This window comes from Felis catus, chromosome A3 (assembly GCF_018350175.1).
Source record: "Felis catus isolate Fca126 chromosome A3, F.catus_Fca126_mat1.0, whole genome shotgun sequence".
NCBI classification, from domain to species: Eukaryota; Metazoa; Chordata; class Mammalia; order Carnivora; family Felidae; genus Felis; species Felis catus.
In genome coordinates, this window is record NC_058370.1 from 124,236,351 (window position 1) to 124,253,322 (window position 16,972).

At 38.5% G+C, this 16,972-nt stretch overlaps 1 protein-coding gene across 3 annotated transcripts in view; it reads left to right on the plus strand.

Moving 5' to 3' along the window:
* LDAH (lipid droplet associated hydrolase) overlaps positions 1-16,972 on the plus strand; it is a 111,919-nt gene that overhangs the window by 38,686 nt on the left and 56,261 nt on the right. For 2 of the 3 annotated variants that reach the window (XM_023252072.2, XM_023252073.2), the window contains exon 4: positions 5,054-5,223. In XM_023252072.2, coding sequence (XP_023107840.1) covers positions 5,054-5,223 — 170 coding nt within the window. Of the gene's footprint in view, positions 1-5,053; positions 5,224-8,748; positions 9,386-16,972 lie in introns of those variants that run through there. The other variant, XM_045054885.1, reaches the window with a different exon arrangement.

Consider the following 16,972-nt stretch of genomic DNA (forward strand, 5'->3'; position numbering starts at 1 on the left):
GGGAGACAGAAGTAAGAAGCACAGCAGGACTAAGGAGAGTGACACTGCAGTTAGTGTCCTGTTACTGGGTCTCTTCCCCTTTGTGGACCTTAGGTATCTTCTTACTGCTCATGCAGTGGAACCCTGACTCCTTGGTGATGTTCAGTGTCCTCCTTGATCTAGTTGCAGCCTTCCTTTCCGACTTCATTTGTCTTGTCCCACCTCTCTATAACCATAGACACAGAACTCATCACTTTCCAAAATTACACCTCACACTTTTATGCCTTTGAGCTTTTGTTATTTACTGTAATAACATTATGTTCTCCTTGCTGAATCAATCTCTCTGTCTCTTTCTCTCTCATTTCCCCCATTGAAATCTTTAGCAGATCATTGGGTTTTGTCAGGGTTTTGGAAAGCATAATTTGATGACCCTGGTTTTCACCATCTATTTGGAAAATAATAATTAAAAATTATTTTACAAGGCATGTTTGGGTTTTACAAAGGTTTTTGTTTGATAGCGGTTTTAAATAGAGTGCCTGACGTCACTGCGTTACATATCTTAAAGGCTAACAGAGTCACACCAATGTTTAGATACAGGGAGTTTACAGAACTACTTAGGGGGCCAGGGACAGTCAGGGCCTAAACTATGAGGGTGTGCTTTCACATCGACTTAGTAAATTCAGGGCACCATCATAAAAGGAAGGCCTTTGGATCAGTAAATTAAATAAGCATAAAGAATTAGAGACAGTTCATGTCCACTGTTTCACTGATATTTGGCATAAATCTAGGTAAAGTCCTTTGGGGCTTTTGTATTCCATTGAGAGTAATGAAGAAGTGAAGGGTGGTTTCCCCTGTAAAACTGATGTAAGATAGGTAAGAACAATATGCCAAAGCATTCTTTATTAAAATTTTTTCTTTTATTTTGAGAAAAAAATTTTACATGTAGAAAAGTACAAACAGTAGTGTAACAGTCCAAATTCTGTTAGTTGATTTTCTCTTGATAGTTAACACTTTGCCATAATGGCCATATTTACCATCATTGCCTCAATATTTTCTGTTAATAAATAAAACGATACAGAAAATTTTCATTTTTAGATCCTATCTCCAGTTATAATTTAGAGTAAATTATATTTGTAGTGACGTGAATGTAATGATGCACAACATGTGATATTGTTTTGTGTTTTTAAAGCTTTACCTGAAGAGTAAATCATATATGTCTTCCTCAAAGCATTCTTTAAAATATGAAGTGCCATTTTTAGCCTTTTAATATCCCTATGTAAGTTGTTTAATTGAAGTTATTATTAATAAATAGCTTTGGAGTAATGATGGGGGCAGGATGGAAGAGTCCACTAGTTGAGAAATTCTGGTGTGAGCGTGGAGAGCTACTGTCTGTAGACTCAGTCCCAGCAAAAGGCTCATGTAGGCTAATCTCCAATTTTGTTAGTTAGATTGCATTTGAGTGTATAGAGTATACATTTATAGTAGTATGCACTAGTAAAGAATATTTCCTGGATGTTTATCTTGGTTTATTTGGAGAAGGACACAGTAGTTTTCATGAAACCAGTATGCATTACCTTTCAGCTGTGATGCAGTAAAAATGTGTCCTTTTCTCGAGGAAATGCTTGATATATACTTATTTCAGTGTTTTACAATTGTGTTTTTATCTATTTCTGTTTGCTCTTATTAGATTCTGAACTCCTTGAAGAGAAAGGGATTATATTGTATTTATATCTGTATTTTCAAAGTCACCATGAGCCAACTAGTCACCATTTTCTGTCAGAGTGGTCAATTCAGTTGATGTGAAATGGAACAAAATAATAGTTATCAGATTTCCTGTATCCGGAATCTGTCAGGGATACATATTTTTTAATTTATTTTTTTAATTAATTAACTTATTTATTTATTTACTTATTTATTTATTTATTTAGAGGGAGGAGGGGCAGAGAGAGAAAGAGAGGGAGACAGAGAATCTCAAGCAGACTCCACACTGCCAGCACAAAGCCCAATGCAGGACTTGAACCCACAAACCGTGAGATCATGACCTGAGCCTAAATCAAGAGTCAGATACTTAACTCACGAGCCACCCAGGCACTCCCATAATATTTTGATCTAAGATTGACAGAATGTTAATAACTGGATCAATCAATTTGAATAACTAGATGAAAAGTAAATATGAAGTGCTAATATTACTTAATTCCTCTATGAACTTTGTAGAAACAGATTATATATACCTTTTGAAATAAACTCCAGCATCAGTAAATGAGCTATAAAGTAAATTCCATAGAAATGGGCCTAAGAAATAGGGCCAGGTTCCAAAATGGAATTGTCAGTATCATATTTAAGACTGTATCTGGATAAAGATTATGTTCCAAACATACTTTGTTGATTGTAATTTGGAGTACATTTTTCTATAGAAAGAATAGCTTAAGTAATTTCCATATTATTATTCTTCTGATTTGGGTACAATTGAATGTAGTTTTTTTTACTGTATTTTGTGGACAGTAAGTTAATGATTTCTAGCATTTTTTCTGAGTATATTATAATAAAATATGAAAATATGTAGTGAAGTTTATAGCTTTTTAACTTCTAGTTTTTGCTAGTAAAATAGTGTCCAGGTAGCACATTTAAATTTGCTATCAACATTATTTCTAGAAAGTGCTTTCTCCTTTAATCTCATTACTACAGCAGACACTAATAAGTAACGTGTTTGCCTTGGGAATCTTCTGAGGAGTTCCCAGAGGTAAAGCCAGATTTACTTCTGAAATATTCATTTGAGTAATCTTTTGAATTTTAATATGCATTAAAGTTTATCCAAAATATAACCTTTTAGAACCTTATTTCTGCTGCCAGTGAAGTTTTAAAATGTTCACTGCATTTAGCTCGTTCCCTTTCTGTTTACACTATCCACATAAATGTCCTTGGTATATATTCGAGGGAGGACATAAATGACAGGAACTGAAGTGACAGCAATCGTAACTATCATTTCTGTCACAGTTTATGCCAGACAGCTGTGCTCTGTGCTTCAGAAGCGTTGTGTTTACACTGCCAAAACTACCTCCATTATATATAAGGACACTGAAGCCAGGTTAAGGGACTTGCCCTAGCCACCCTCTTAGTGAGGTTCTCGGCTGGGATTTAGACCCAGATTTATCTTGCCCCTAGCACCCATGAGATTTACTACACCATACTATCCCAACGAAAGGAAGATTTTTGACATTTTCAAACATTGGGTATTTTGAAAAATAAAGGATTTGGCTTGCAGGTGTTATAGATGCTTGTTTTTAGAGTATCTGAGAACAATATGATCCCTTCTGGGTAGACTGATCAGAGAAGATAAACTGAGAGGGAAGCATAAACTACTCAAACTTAAGTGTAATATTAAATAAACATTTGGGTTGGGAGCTACCAGGGGCCCTACCAAAGTCAGACTTCCAGATTCTGTCTCTTCCCAAGTCTGTTTGATGCTGAACTTCCTTGTTAAAAGGAGAATGGATTCGAGGCTGACGTAGGAAGAAGGATTAGGGCAGACCACATCTTACCCGAGAGATCAGTAATACCATGGAAAAAGGGAACTAAGCCTCACTGACTGGGTAGAAAGGTCTTCAGAAACTGTATGCCAGGCATTGGGAGACAGAGATAAGAGACATAAATTGCAAAGTAGGAATAAATCAGGAGTAGTGTGGTGAAATAAACGTGGATGGGATGTTGTGGGAACCGAAAGGAAGGCTACTTTCTCCTCGTCTACTGAATCATAAAATGGCTTTTCAGAGGAGATGACACTTGTTGGGAGGTTGAAGGATGAAGAAGAGTTGGCCAGATTAACAAGGGGGAGCTGAGCACCGAAGAAAATGAAAACAGCACGTACAGATAAAACTAAAGAGCAGTCCTTTGCAATGAGTTTCGGGTACCTTTCGAATGAGCCACGTTGTGGCTCATTATAGTTCGCATGAGTAACTAGTAGGAGTCAAATTCTAGTAAACCAAATTTTAATAAAGAATTTATTACACCTTATGATACTTTGAAACATTACAGGTTCATAAGGAAAACCTATTGACGTTTTCTATATGTATAGAATATCAGAGCTGACAGCGTCCTCAGAGAATGTCTAGTCAGTACATATTTTCACGCCACACGAATATTTACTGCGTGCTAGTAGTCACAGAGGATACAGATGAAAAGATGGACCTTGCCTCCAAGGAGCTCACAGCCTCCGAGAGGAAATAAGCAGACCATAACACAAGTATGATAAAGGGTTGTAATAAGGATAGAGAGTACTGGTTAAACACAAAGGAAGGCTCATTCATTTTTCTTGGAGATTAGCTAGATAAAGTTTTAATTAGCTCTTGAAGATTCCAGAAGACAGTTCATTTAAGGAAGGAAAGGAAGAAAGGATATTTCAGTTAAGGCTGCTGGTTAAAAGGAACAACTTACAACATTTCTCCTTAAGCCCTTCAGTCAAAGTTCTTCAAACAAAAACTACGTCAAATAATGAAGCACTGTCATGGATAGTTGTCTATTAATAATATAAACTGGCCTGACCAGTGGTTCTCAGTGTGTGGTCCCGGGACCAACATGTCTGGGAAGCTTAGAAATGCAAATTCTTGGGCCCCAACCCAGACCTACTGAACCAGGAAGTTTGGTGGTGGGGCCCAGCAGTCACCACTTTCACGTGTCCTGCAGAGGATTCTGATACCTGATCAAGTTTGAAAACTAGTGGCCTAAGCGAACTGTAGTTCATGGAATAGTTGAAAGTTCATGGGCTTTGAGGACAAAACCTGGGTTTGAATCTCACCTTTCTCACTTATTAGGTGTGTGACTGTCAGTCTATCACCTAATGTCTGTGAGCTTTGGGATTTTCATCTATAAAATGAAATCACTAACACTTCCTTTCCAGGACTGTTGTGAAGACTGGTTGATGTAACTTAAATAAAGTGTTTAACACTGTAGCTAGCACATTTTTAGGCTTTAAATAAATGGTGACTGCTACTGTTGTTAGTTTTTTTAGATATTTTTCCCAGTGAATTTATTACTTTCACTAATTGAGTGAAAACATATTCATATCTTTTGCTTTTAGATTCAAATGCTCAAGAAATCAAAGACATCTATGGACTACAAGGTCAAGTGGAACACAAGCTGGCTTTCTTGAGAACTCATGTGCCAAAGGAAATGAAACTTGTGGTCATTGGCCATTCAATAGGCTGCTATATTTCCCTTGAGATTTTGAAGCTTGCTCCTGAACTGCCAGTAAGTATGCCTCAGGCGGTGACGGTAGATGCCTGATGATGCTCTTGCACAAATCCTCCTCAGCTCTCCTTCCCCCTTTGGTCTCTTGTTTAACTGATCAGTAAAACAGAGAGAGGGGTTATTTGGTGGCTGTGTTTACTTTTATTTGTATTACTGTGGGCCTGTGCTAGTGTATGTATGTTCATGCAATTTCCATGTGTTTCAAAAAATAATACGGTAAGGGGTAGGGATTTTTCCAGATGGATGCCATTGAATCTAGGGTTATCTGGAATTCTTAAGTTGTATGTAACTCATTGTCTTTTATAAAAGAATAGTGAAGAGCAGTTACCAGCTACGACCCAGCAAGAATCTTTCTTGGGAGAGTATTTTGCAAATGTTCATGCCTCCTTTCAAAAGGAAGAAAATTTATCATCATTATCATCATTATCATCAGTAGGCAAACAACAGCTGCCCTTTATGGAACACTAAATCTTTATTAGGTCATAAGTCTGGGCCCTTATCTGTTCCACAGCTTGGCAGCCTTTTTGAGACATTCACTTATTCATTCGCAAATTATTGGGTGCCACTAGGTGTCAGATATTAAGTGAGACACTGGAGACACAGAGACCTGTTTAAAGTGCCCAAGAAAGCTAGTGAGCTAGAAGAGACTTAAAACAGAAACTTGTACTTTCACTAACATGTACCATTGAAATGACCTTTTGAATGGATGCAATTCACAACATAAAGTATTTATTTGATAAACATATATTAAACACTGGCCATGTGTCAGGCCCTGAGCTGTGTTTCGAGGACATCCCAGTGAGTAAGACAGCCTTTGAGGTAAGGCTCATGTAAGCATATGATCTTACATAAGTACGGGGTGTGAGGGAGTACTATTTAACCTTGTAATCCAAATGCAAGATTGAAAGTGATTCCTTCCTGGAATCTCATTCCATATGATAAAATACATCTAGTGGAGTTTCGGAGCTCACTAGGAATTTTCTTTTTCTACCAGCTTGGCACACTTACTTCTTATAATCGCCCTTAGGAAATGTACAACTATAGCCTCCGTGGGTGTGTTTTTTAATACCAAATGGAAATTGTTAACTTTCTTTTATTGAGTATAAGAAAATGTATTTTTCATTTCTGAATGTGATTTTGATAAATTCAAGATTGCAATCCATTCGCTGTTTTATTGTTTCTATTTTTTTTTTTCCCATGGATAAGCCATCTTAATCAGAAAGGAGAGATTTCATTTCTGTTTTTAGCATTTGGCTTGGCTTCTAATCTCTTTTGTGCCTTCTAAATCTCCTCCAGTACTGTGTGATGAGGTTACCATCTTCACAGTGCCCAGCCCTGCCACTCAGTGCTTCTGTTTACACAGTTGCCATAAGCCCTGGTTCCAGAGCTAAGACACCTACGTTCAAACAGTCAGTGTCGTATTTTGTCTGTGTGACCTGGGACAAGTTATGGAGTATCTCTGTACCTCTGTTTCCTCATCTGTGAAATAGGGATAATAATATGTTCCCCCAAAGGATTTTTGTGAGGAATTATATAAAGAAGTAAGAATGCTGTCTAGACCTTAGAAGTTCCATAATAGTTATTAGCTATTATTATGATGATGGAAATGACAGTGGAACTATTGGCTCACTAATTAAGTTAAGTACTATATTAGTTATCAACAGCAAGTAACAAATTGCCCCAAAGCGTCATAGCATAAAACCATACACGTTTATCCTCTCACAGTTTCTGTGGGTCTGGGATCTGGCTGATCTTATGATCTTATGAGACTGCAATCAAGGTGTCTTCCAGGGCTACAGTCTCATTTGAAGATTTGAATTGAGACAGAGGTGCTTCTAAGCTCACTTATGGGGTTGTTGGCAGGACTCCATTCCTTGAGGGCTTTTGGAATGATGACCTTGGTTCATTGCTGGCACTTGGGTGGAGTTCACCCTCAGTTCCTTAACATGGGAGAGTCTTTCTAACTTGCCTCATTAGAGCAACTAAGGTAGAAGAGCCAGAGGAAGAGTCTGATTGCAAAATGGAAGTCACAGACTGTAACCTCATTACAGAAGTCATATCCCATTACTTTTACAGTATTCCATTTGTTAGAAGTAAATCACTAGGTCTAGCCCCACCCCCCCGACTCGAGGAACAGATTACACTAGAGCATGAATATTAGAAAGTAAGGATCACTGGGAGCCATGTCAGAGGATGCCTGCCACACCACTACTACAGTTAGGATTCCACTTGTGTGGTGTATAATCAAGTCTGTAGATACATAGATCTATATAAATTAAAAGACTGCATTTATTTCCCAGTATAGAGGTGAGTTTATCCTGTCAAATAGAGTATAGCAAACTGATATGAAATAGAATTTTGGGTTATTAGTTATCCCAGGTGTTTTAAACACTTAAAAAATACATATTTTAAAGAAAAGAGTCCTTGGCATATTTGAAATAATAATAGCATTACCATTTGTGATAGTTAATTTTTTTTAATTTATTTATTTTGAGAGAGTGCATGCACAAGCAGAGGTGTGGGGGTGGGGGCAGAGAGAGAGGGAGAGAGAATCCCAAGCAGGCTCTGTGCTGGGCATGGGGCTCAGTCTCACAAACCATGAGATCATGACCCAAGCCAGTATCAAGAGTCTGATGCTTAACTGACTGAGCCACCTAGGAGCCCCCATTTGTGGTGGCTAATTTTATATGTAAACTTGACTGGGCTAAGGGAAAGCCAGATAGCTGGTAAAACATTTCTCAGTATGTCTGAGGATGTTTCCAGAAGAGATTAGCATTTTCATCAGTTGACTGAGAAAAGAAGATTTGCTCTCATCATTGTGAGTGGGCATACTCCAATCCATCCAGGTCCCAAATAGAACAAAACTCAAGAAAGGAGGATTCTTTATCTCTCTTCTTCAGTTGAGACATCCATCTTTTCCTGACCTCTGACACTGGAGCTCTGAGTTCACTGGGCTTCAACTCTGGGCCTTACACCATCAGCTCCTCTGGTCCTCAGGCCTTCAAACTCGGACCGAATCATACCACTGGCTTTCCTGGTTCCCAGCTTGCAGATGGTATATCGTGGGCCTCCATAGTCATGTGAACCAGTTCCTATAATAAGTCTCCTTTTATATATATCTATATCTTTGTGCGTGCGTGCATGCGTGTGTGTGTGTGTGTGTGTGTGTGTGTGTGTGTGTGTGTATCTCCTATTGGTTTTTTCCTTCTGGGGAGCCCTGACAAATACACTATTCTGTAAACATAGAGAAGAAAATATTCATTTCTGAGTCCCTCACAGTCTATTAACTTAATCACCGATCTTTTTGGTTTTTGTTTGCTTCTCATCGATTCTGCATGTGACGTATGGTTTCTCTTGTGCATATCTGAAAGCAGTTGTTGAACACACCTGTTTTGAACCCATCTCTCCATTTTGGCATGCATTCACAGGTCTATTGGGAAAAAAATACAAATGCATCTTAAGGTTAATGCAGCTTCTTACAGCTCCTTTAGCTTTAGAGCTTTCTAATTGTTGCTCTACTTCCAGGTGTTCTTGCCCTTGGAATAGTGGTGAAAAGGGGGAAGGAAGATGAAACATGAGCTTAACGTACTCTGTTTGTGAAGACATAACTCATACTGTGATTATAGAGTTTTCAGAGGGACATGTGAAACTGTGTTTTCTTAAAGCGGGTGTTTTCTAGAAAATAACGCGTGCGATAAATTGTCCATAAAGGTCACCCGGGGAAGACGGTGAACATCTGTATGATTTTTTTTATTATTATTCAAAAGCTTTATCTGGTTTCAATTAACTGCATTGTTGAAGTTCCCCCCACCCCTCTTTAAACACCTGGCCCAGTTAATATCGGTGGTGTGATCCCTGCTGAAGTGTTGAAATTTCAGTGTCTCTGGGCTACTCTAAGACGGCACGGTGCCTGCGTGCCTGAAGTTAGCATGACACGCTCCATTTAAGATGCATTGGACAATCAAATAAGTTTGTGTAAGCCAGAGTGTTGCAATCCCTAATCATTTTGCCAAAAATAAGTTAGCTGTTATGTTTTATAACATATGAAGTGTGATAATAAGAAACTTGTGTTTCCATCTCTTCTGTTATTTTTACTGGAATATTTGACTCCCATAAGATTTTGAAGACATATGTGTAGTTTAGTAGCTGGTTTATTTGGTTTTATTTTGGTTCAGTTCTTTATAATATTTTTATAACTAATTATAGGAAACTTTGGTCTTAAAATCATTTTAAGTAACTTATTGTACACTTTAGATGTATTATCTGACCTATATTTAAATATACTTAAAAAAATGGCTTCTTTAAAAATCGAGAATTAAAATTTTTTTTGTTTCTTTAAGCAAATTTGTTACATAGAATTATCGAAATTCTTCCTATGTTTTGACAGTAATGTCCAGAATAAAGAATTTCAATAGAAGCTGGAGAAAATAGATATTTGGAAGACTGTTAAATAGTAGCTGTCATAACTTCTAATAATAAACATAGTTTTAGACTCATAGGATCTTAAAACTGAGATGGGCTTTGGGAACAGTCTTGTCCCATCTTTCTTTTCATGGATGGGAACTGAGAGCACAGTCCCTTGCCAGGATGCAGTCTCAGCTCTGTCTGAATCCAGGGGTGGGGTCCTGTTATGTTAGCTGTGGGTATAAAGAGAGTCTAAGAAGATATTTGATGGGTCTTTCAAACTTAGGATGATAGCAGAGCCTGCCGATAGCTCACTATACTCGTGGACTATACGCAACAAGCTGCACGTGGTCCATTACATTGCAGCTCAGGGAACAGGAGATTCCATGAATGAATGCTGTTTTAGCAATTCGGAGCTAGAGGTGGAGTAATCAGAGCAGAAATAGTAGTCTTATCCCCACTATTTAGAATCTTCTTTCAACATTGATCCTATGTATGTTAAAAAAAATGTGCCATCTGATTTTGCCAGTAAATTGTTTGCATAAAGTTCAAGGTTGGGAGTTGAAAGCCCTTGATTCTTAAGTAGACTCAGCACTGAGTCTTGAGGTGAACCTCAAGTAATTTAACTTTTATTTTCCTCTAAGTATTTATATAGCATTTTATGAAAACATTTCATTCCCTTCCAGGGATAGCAGATCCTTCAAAACCTTAATTTTTTATATCATTTGGCCTTTTCTTGGGGAAAATGCACAATAACATAGAGCTTCCTTTGTCTGTCTGCTTGGCAAAAATGTCTTCTCTCTAAATGAAATTTCCAGATTACTTGAACTCACTTTTTGAAACACCAGATTCTTTTATCCAGTTGGATAAAACTGTGTCTAAAATTTATTATTTATCTGCATCCTTATCTGCATCTGCATCCTTCAACAATGCATATCGATTATGGAGGAATTAGTGGTTCAAGGACATCATTTTGAAAAAGTGTTATTATACTATAGTAAAACACAATCAAAGGAAGTTTCCTATGTCCTAAACTTTCTTATATAATAGTGCTTTTAAAAAATAAAAATAAAAACTTGTCTGTTTATTTTACAGTTTCTCTGTCTCCTTCCTCAGTGTTAGGCTCCATGTTTCTTCCCTATTGCAATTTCTTACTGCAGTTTGCTGCTAGTAGAGAAAAAAGATAATCATGTTAGAATTTTGTGTTAAGAATGGACAGGTCTTAAATGAATATACAAGAGTAAAATTGATGAAATTAAGTACATGGATTTTGTTACTGCTCGGAGCTTTCTTTTGTTTCTTTTGGGATCCCTGGTGGTGTTTTAGGTGCTCAAAATTTGAGAGACTCAAAACACACTGCAAGTACAGCTGAGAAGCTTGAAAATTTTTACTGAAAGAGTTAAAATAGCATGTTAAATCACATGTGTGTTGATTTAAGAGTGCCTCTTGTCTGCAGTAAGGAAAAAAAATATTCTGCAAGCAATGAGATTATTTAGACTGTGGTGCACTTCCACTATTCTGATGAACCTTCATGTCTGCAGTCAAAGTTAGATATGCTTGTGAGAAACATCCATATAACATCAACAGTGGAGATAAACTGGAGGGAGGGGGAAGAATAGGAGATCATTCACATGTCAAAGTGACTGTTGTGAGAGACCTGTCCCTAGATTAAGTGTTAAGAAACGGAAGGCAAAATGAGGAGGTACCTTAAGGCTCTGAATGTTTTGAAGAAAGAGATGGCCCCTCACTGAGAAGATCAGAAGACTTTTTGAAGAACTGGTATTTGAGCAGGGGAAGACTGAGTTAGTACTTAGAAATGTGTAGGAGTAGAGAGTTTGATGTTTGGGTGGTAGGGGGTTGTTATATATTCTAAGCGGTGGGAACAGTATGAAAAAAATGGTTTTTATCCCTGGACACATGAAGAGAGCAGTGAGCGATCTGATTAGGGTGCAGCATAGTGTGCATGAAGGGAGCCGTGGGAAGTGAGAACCGAGGCTGATAGAAGTGGGCTCGAGGTTTGGGCTCGAGGTTTGGACTCTATTTCTTGAACAGCAAGGAGCCACTGAAGGACGTGTGATGATAATAGTCCTGCATCAGATATGTTAATGTCTCAAGAAAAAGGAGAGTGAACTGGGGAGAGAGTGTAGACTAAGAAGCTAACAACCAAGTGATGGGCAGGTTTACTACTAGTTCAGATGAGAAATAATGAAGACAGTATATGGAATTTGCCAAGGGAAATTGTTAAGAGAGGAAAGAAACAGGTCATAGATATATATGAGGAGAATGACTTTCTTTGATAGAGAGGAGGATGAAGAAGAGGAAGAGGGGCGCCTGGGGGGGCTTAGTCGGTTGAGCGTCCCACTCCGGCTCAGGTCATGATCTCCCAGTTCGTGGGTTCAATCCCCGCATCGGGCTCTGTGCTGACAGCTCAGAGCCTGTAGCCTGCTTCAGATTCTGTGTCTCCCTCTCTCTCTCTGCCCCTCCCCCATTCATGCTCTGTCTCTCTCTCTCTCTCTCTCTCTCTCTCTCTCTCTCTCTCTCTCTCTGTCAAAAATAAATAAACATTCTTTAAAATTTTTTTTTAAAAAAAAGAAGAGGAAGAGGAAAAAGATGTAATGATTTTCCAAAATAACAACTGCGGTCCATTCGTGGATTCTGAAGCCACTGCAGTGGCTTCAGTCAACATAGGGTAGACCGTGCTATAGTAACACAGGGTCAGTAGCTTTTAACAACAAACGTTTATTTACTGTTCATGATACAAGTCTTTTGGGGATTAGTCGCCCCATGTAGTTCTCACCTTGCACTCTTAATCTAGAATCCAGATTGATGGAGTAGCTTCCATCTGGAATATTCCAGTCTCATGGCAGAAATAAAAAGGAAATAATGAACCAGCCACTGCATTTTAAAACCTCTGCCTGGAAGTGACATTTGTCCCTCTTCACACAGCATTAGAGACAGCAAGTTATACGACCAAGTCTGCCATCAACAGACTGCAGAGTGTAAGGAGGCTGCAAAGTGTCATCCTCCTCAGAGCAGAGAAACTTGTTTGTGAACAATAAAATAGCATTTGTAAAAATATATCTAATAAAGTAGAATAGAAAGTATTAGTGTATTGTATTGCGAAGCTTCTGTTTCACTTTTTATGGAGTATGTTGATATCCTACATTACAATGTAGAATGTATATCTTACTGTGAGTTAAGGTTTAAAAAAAATTGAAAGCCATTACCCTAAGCTGGAGTGTACCACTCAGTAAGAGAAGAGAAAGGAGAATGTCAAGGAAGATGTGGATACATGGTGGATTAAAGATGGCCAAAGATTCTTTGCCATTCCTCTCTCAAGAGATGAAGTCCCTTTCCCTTCTCTTTTGCATTTGGGCTGGGCATGTGACTTTCACCAATGGGATACAGTGGAAGTGATATTCTAATAATTCTCAGCTTAAGGGGACTGGGAGCTTCCATTTCTTCCCTCTTGGAAGCCAGCTGCCATATACAAAAGTCCAACTGCCTGAGACCATCATGCTGTGAAAAAGCCCATGCTGACCACATAGGAGGAACCAGGTGTGAGTGAAACCTTGGACCTTTCAGCCTATCTCATTTGCTACTGAATGCAGCCCAGGGAGTGACCAGCCAATGCCACATGGAACAGAAGTCCGGCTGAGCCCTGTTTGAATTCCTGACCTCACAGAATAAGAAAGAGTAATCATTGTGGTTTTAAACCATAAGTTGGGGGATGGTACATTATGTGAAAATAGATAACTGAGATAGGGTAGCAGAGTTGAGTTCAAAGAGAACTTCAAGCTTCTAGTATTGGTAACCAGAAGGCCATTAATGACCCGTAAGAGAACGTTTGTAGTGAAATAGTGGGAGAAGGAGATTGCAAGCAGTTAGGTGATAAATGGATCATGTTCCAGGAATTGGCCAGTGAAGAGGAGGAGACAAGATGATAACTTAAAGAGTACACTGATCAAGAGAACATTTTTTTCCCTGTAAGTGGGAGAGCATTTCACATGCTGAGAGGAATAGCCCATACAAAGAGCGATGTTGAGAATGAAAGAGAAATGGGAACGTTTGTTGGAGGATCATCATCATCTGTTTGTCTCTTAAACTTGCACACTTGGAAACTAGGAAAATTGAATTTTTATTAATCTTGGACTAAACCCTTTCAAAAGTGTTTTTGTGATTTAACTTGGTTCTTCATTTGAGTCTAGAAACCTGAAACAGTTTTTAAAATTGATCTATTGTCATCACTAACAATTATACCCAACATTCATGTGAAATTTGCAAAACAAGTTTACATGTAATAAGGACAAGAAACAACCTAATTTTTTCCATTTTGCGATGGAGAGACCATAGTTCCAGAGAGTTACGTGTCTGACTTTTATGTCAGTTAGCCATGAAGCGGCAGAACCAGGACTCTGCCTTCTATTTTCTAACTTTTCCATTATCTGTTTTCCAGGTGAGGTAGCTGGGGAGGGGGGGGGGGGGTCATGATGATAAGGGGTAGAGTAAGTTACTTTGACAAACCACCAAAACCTCTTGGACCTAAATGTAAGATTTCTACTGCTGTTTCTTTAATATTTGAGCTCTTTAAATACACAAGGAAGACTTTAATGGGAAGCAGGTTGATGCTTTCATGGGGGAGTTCAGAGAGAATTAGGAGGAATGAGAACCTGTGTGTTTTCTAGAGCAAGGAAGATAAAGGGGCTTGGTGTTCAGGCATGGCCCAAGGGCAGAAAGTGAACTCAGAAGACAATGAATCAGAATCCTAGGATGGAGCTGGGGGCAGAGGGGAGATGGAGTATGGAAGGAGTGGGTGGTTCTATAGACACAGTGCACAGGAATGCCACACTTGTGTCCTTGTGAACCATGAGTGACCCCTGGTACGTGAAAACCACAGAGGTCAGGCAGTCAACAGCTAGCTACTCTGCTTGGTGAAAGACTCCATTTCAGAAAATAATAAATCCCCTGTTCTGAGGAAGGTTTATATAGAATATGATGAAATGCTATTTTACCAATCACTTATGCATTTATTTAAATGTATTTACTTATCTGTTTATGTGTGTGCATACACATTATCTTTTCTGAATTACCCAGGAGACTACCTTGCTGAAAGCTGAACACATGGAAAGTTTCAACTTTTTGACTTCAGCCATTTTTTAGTCATCTGCATATTTTTTAAAAAATCCTAAAATTGCTTTCAAAGTGGAAAAATTGTGTGGGCTTTTTTCATCTTTTCATAACTCAAAAACTATTTAATATATTTTTCTCAAACTGTGCAAAAAAAAAAATCACCTTTGGGCTGAAACCAAGCATGGAAAATTTCACCACAAAGGGCTAATTTTTTTGGAAAGCTGCAAGAAAGTGAAAACAGGGGTTTATAATAAAACATTCTTCATGCATGTTAATACTTAGTACTTTATCTAATGCATTTCATCTGAGTATTTCTGAGCACTTTTCTGATTTAAATATTGAACCATTTTAGTATTTGTGTATCCATGGTACTATCAAATATGGAAAATTCTCCCCATCCTCTCACAGACCCAGTATATTGGGAGTTAATGACATGTGTTTAAAGGAACAAGTAAGGCAAGTGAAGTGAAGTGGCTACTAGCCAGACAGCCTTATATGCTGCCTATACTCATGTTATCACCACCGCTTCCTGGCCCAGGCATAGTTGTGAGTAGAATATAATAGATGATATGAGGCACTCATTCAGGTAGCTAAGCCGGCATTTCTCAAAGCAGCATCAGCATTACTTGGGGTCTTGTTAGCAATGTAGATTATTGGGTCCCACTCAGACGTACTGAATCTGAGATTTTAGGGCTGAGACCTAGCTATCCGTGCTGCAGGTGATGCTGGTGCACGCTCCCACCAAACTTTCCAGAAGCTGGGAACACAGAACGTATGGAGATTCCGTGCACAATTAAATCTGCCCCTGGTCTTTCGGGAACATGTCAGTTCTGTCTTCTCACATCCTCCCTTGGAAGCAGGAGGAACGCTAATCAGGTTCTCTACAGGAAAGTTCTTTTTTTCTGTATTTCATGTATCCTAGCTCTTTCTGCCTACGATCCGATCCACAAGCACAGTGACCCTCTTGAGTAGAGGTGCAGATATCCAGATTGTTCAGGGAAACAACACTCCCAAGAAGTATTTTCTCATTCCCTTGAGTTATCAGGGTCAAACCTGGGGTGGGAACGTATATTTCACTGTAATTGCTTGGATTTAAGTGGCAAGGTAGCAGAAGTCTGTCAGCAGAAGCTGACTTAAGCCCCACACTTCAGGGTGCGAATTCTCAATCTTATGTTTTGCAGTGGCCTCTGCATTCCAGCAAACCCCAATGCCTATGTTATTGTGTCTCTAGGCACTGAAGTAACTGTATTTGTGGCATTATAACAAATTCTGAGAATGTTCTTCTGGTGGCGGAAGTCAGCAGTCAACTGTTGTATGTGGGCCTTTAGCTAACCACCTTGTTTTGGAGATAGGAAATTTAGACATAGCCTGGGAAAGGTGTTTAAGTAGTTTAAAGCAGTGTAAAGGTGGGGCGCTTGGGCAGCTCAGTTGGTTGACCATCCGACTCTTGATTTCAGCTCAGATCATCATCCCATGCTTCATGGGATTGAGCCCCACATTGGGTTCTGTGCTGACAACGTGGAGTGTGCTTGGGATTCTCTCTCTTCTCTCTCTCTCTCTCTCTCTCTCTCTGCCTCTCCCCTGCTTCCTCTTTCTCTCTCTCTCTCTCTCTCTCTCTCTCTCTCTCTCTCTCTGTCTCAAAATAAATAAACATTAAAAAAATATAAAGCAGTTTAAAGTTATATTCAGTTGCAGTCCATCTCAGCAAAGCACGAATACAGCTATCTAAGCTAATATAGATGGAAAGGAAAAAGAGACTCCTTTTTAAATTGATGATCTAAAATTTCTATCATGAAAAACTTCAAACAGAAAAATAAAAATAATTGTAATTGTATAATGAATTTACAGAACCCATTATCCAGATTAATATAGCTACTAGTATCTTGCTACCTTTGCCTTTTTTTTTTTTCTTAAATACTTTCAGTTGAATTGTAGCCCTCATGGTATTTTACCCATAAAGACTTCATTGGGCATCTTGAAAAAGGGGCTTTTTGTTATATAATCACCATGTCATTATCACAGCTAACAAAATGATAATTCTTTGATATCATCTAATATAGTCAATATTCAGATTTTCTTTGTCCCCAAAATGTTTTTTTACAGTTGGTTTGTAAGATCTTAAATTTCAGGAAGGCAAAAAAGTAAATGTAACTTTGAAGGTTGATGTAGTAGACAGAGAGACTTAACATACTAAATGTACCATAAATTGCTTTTG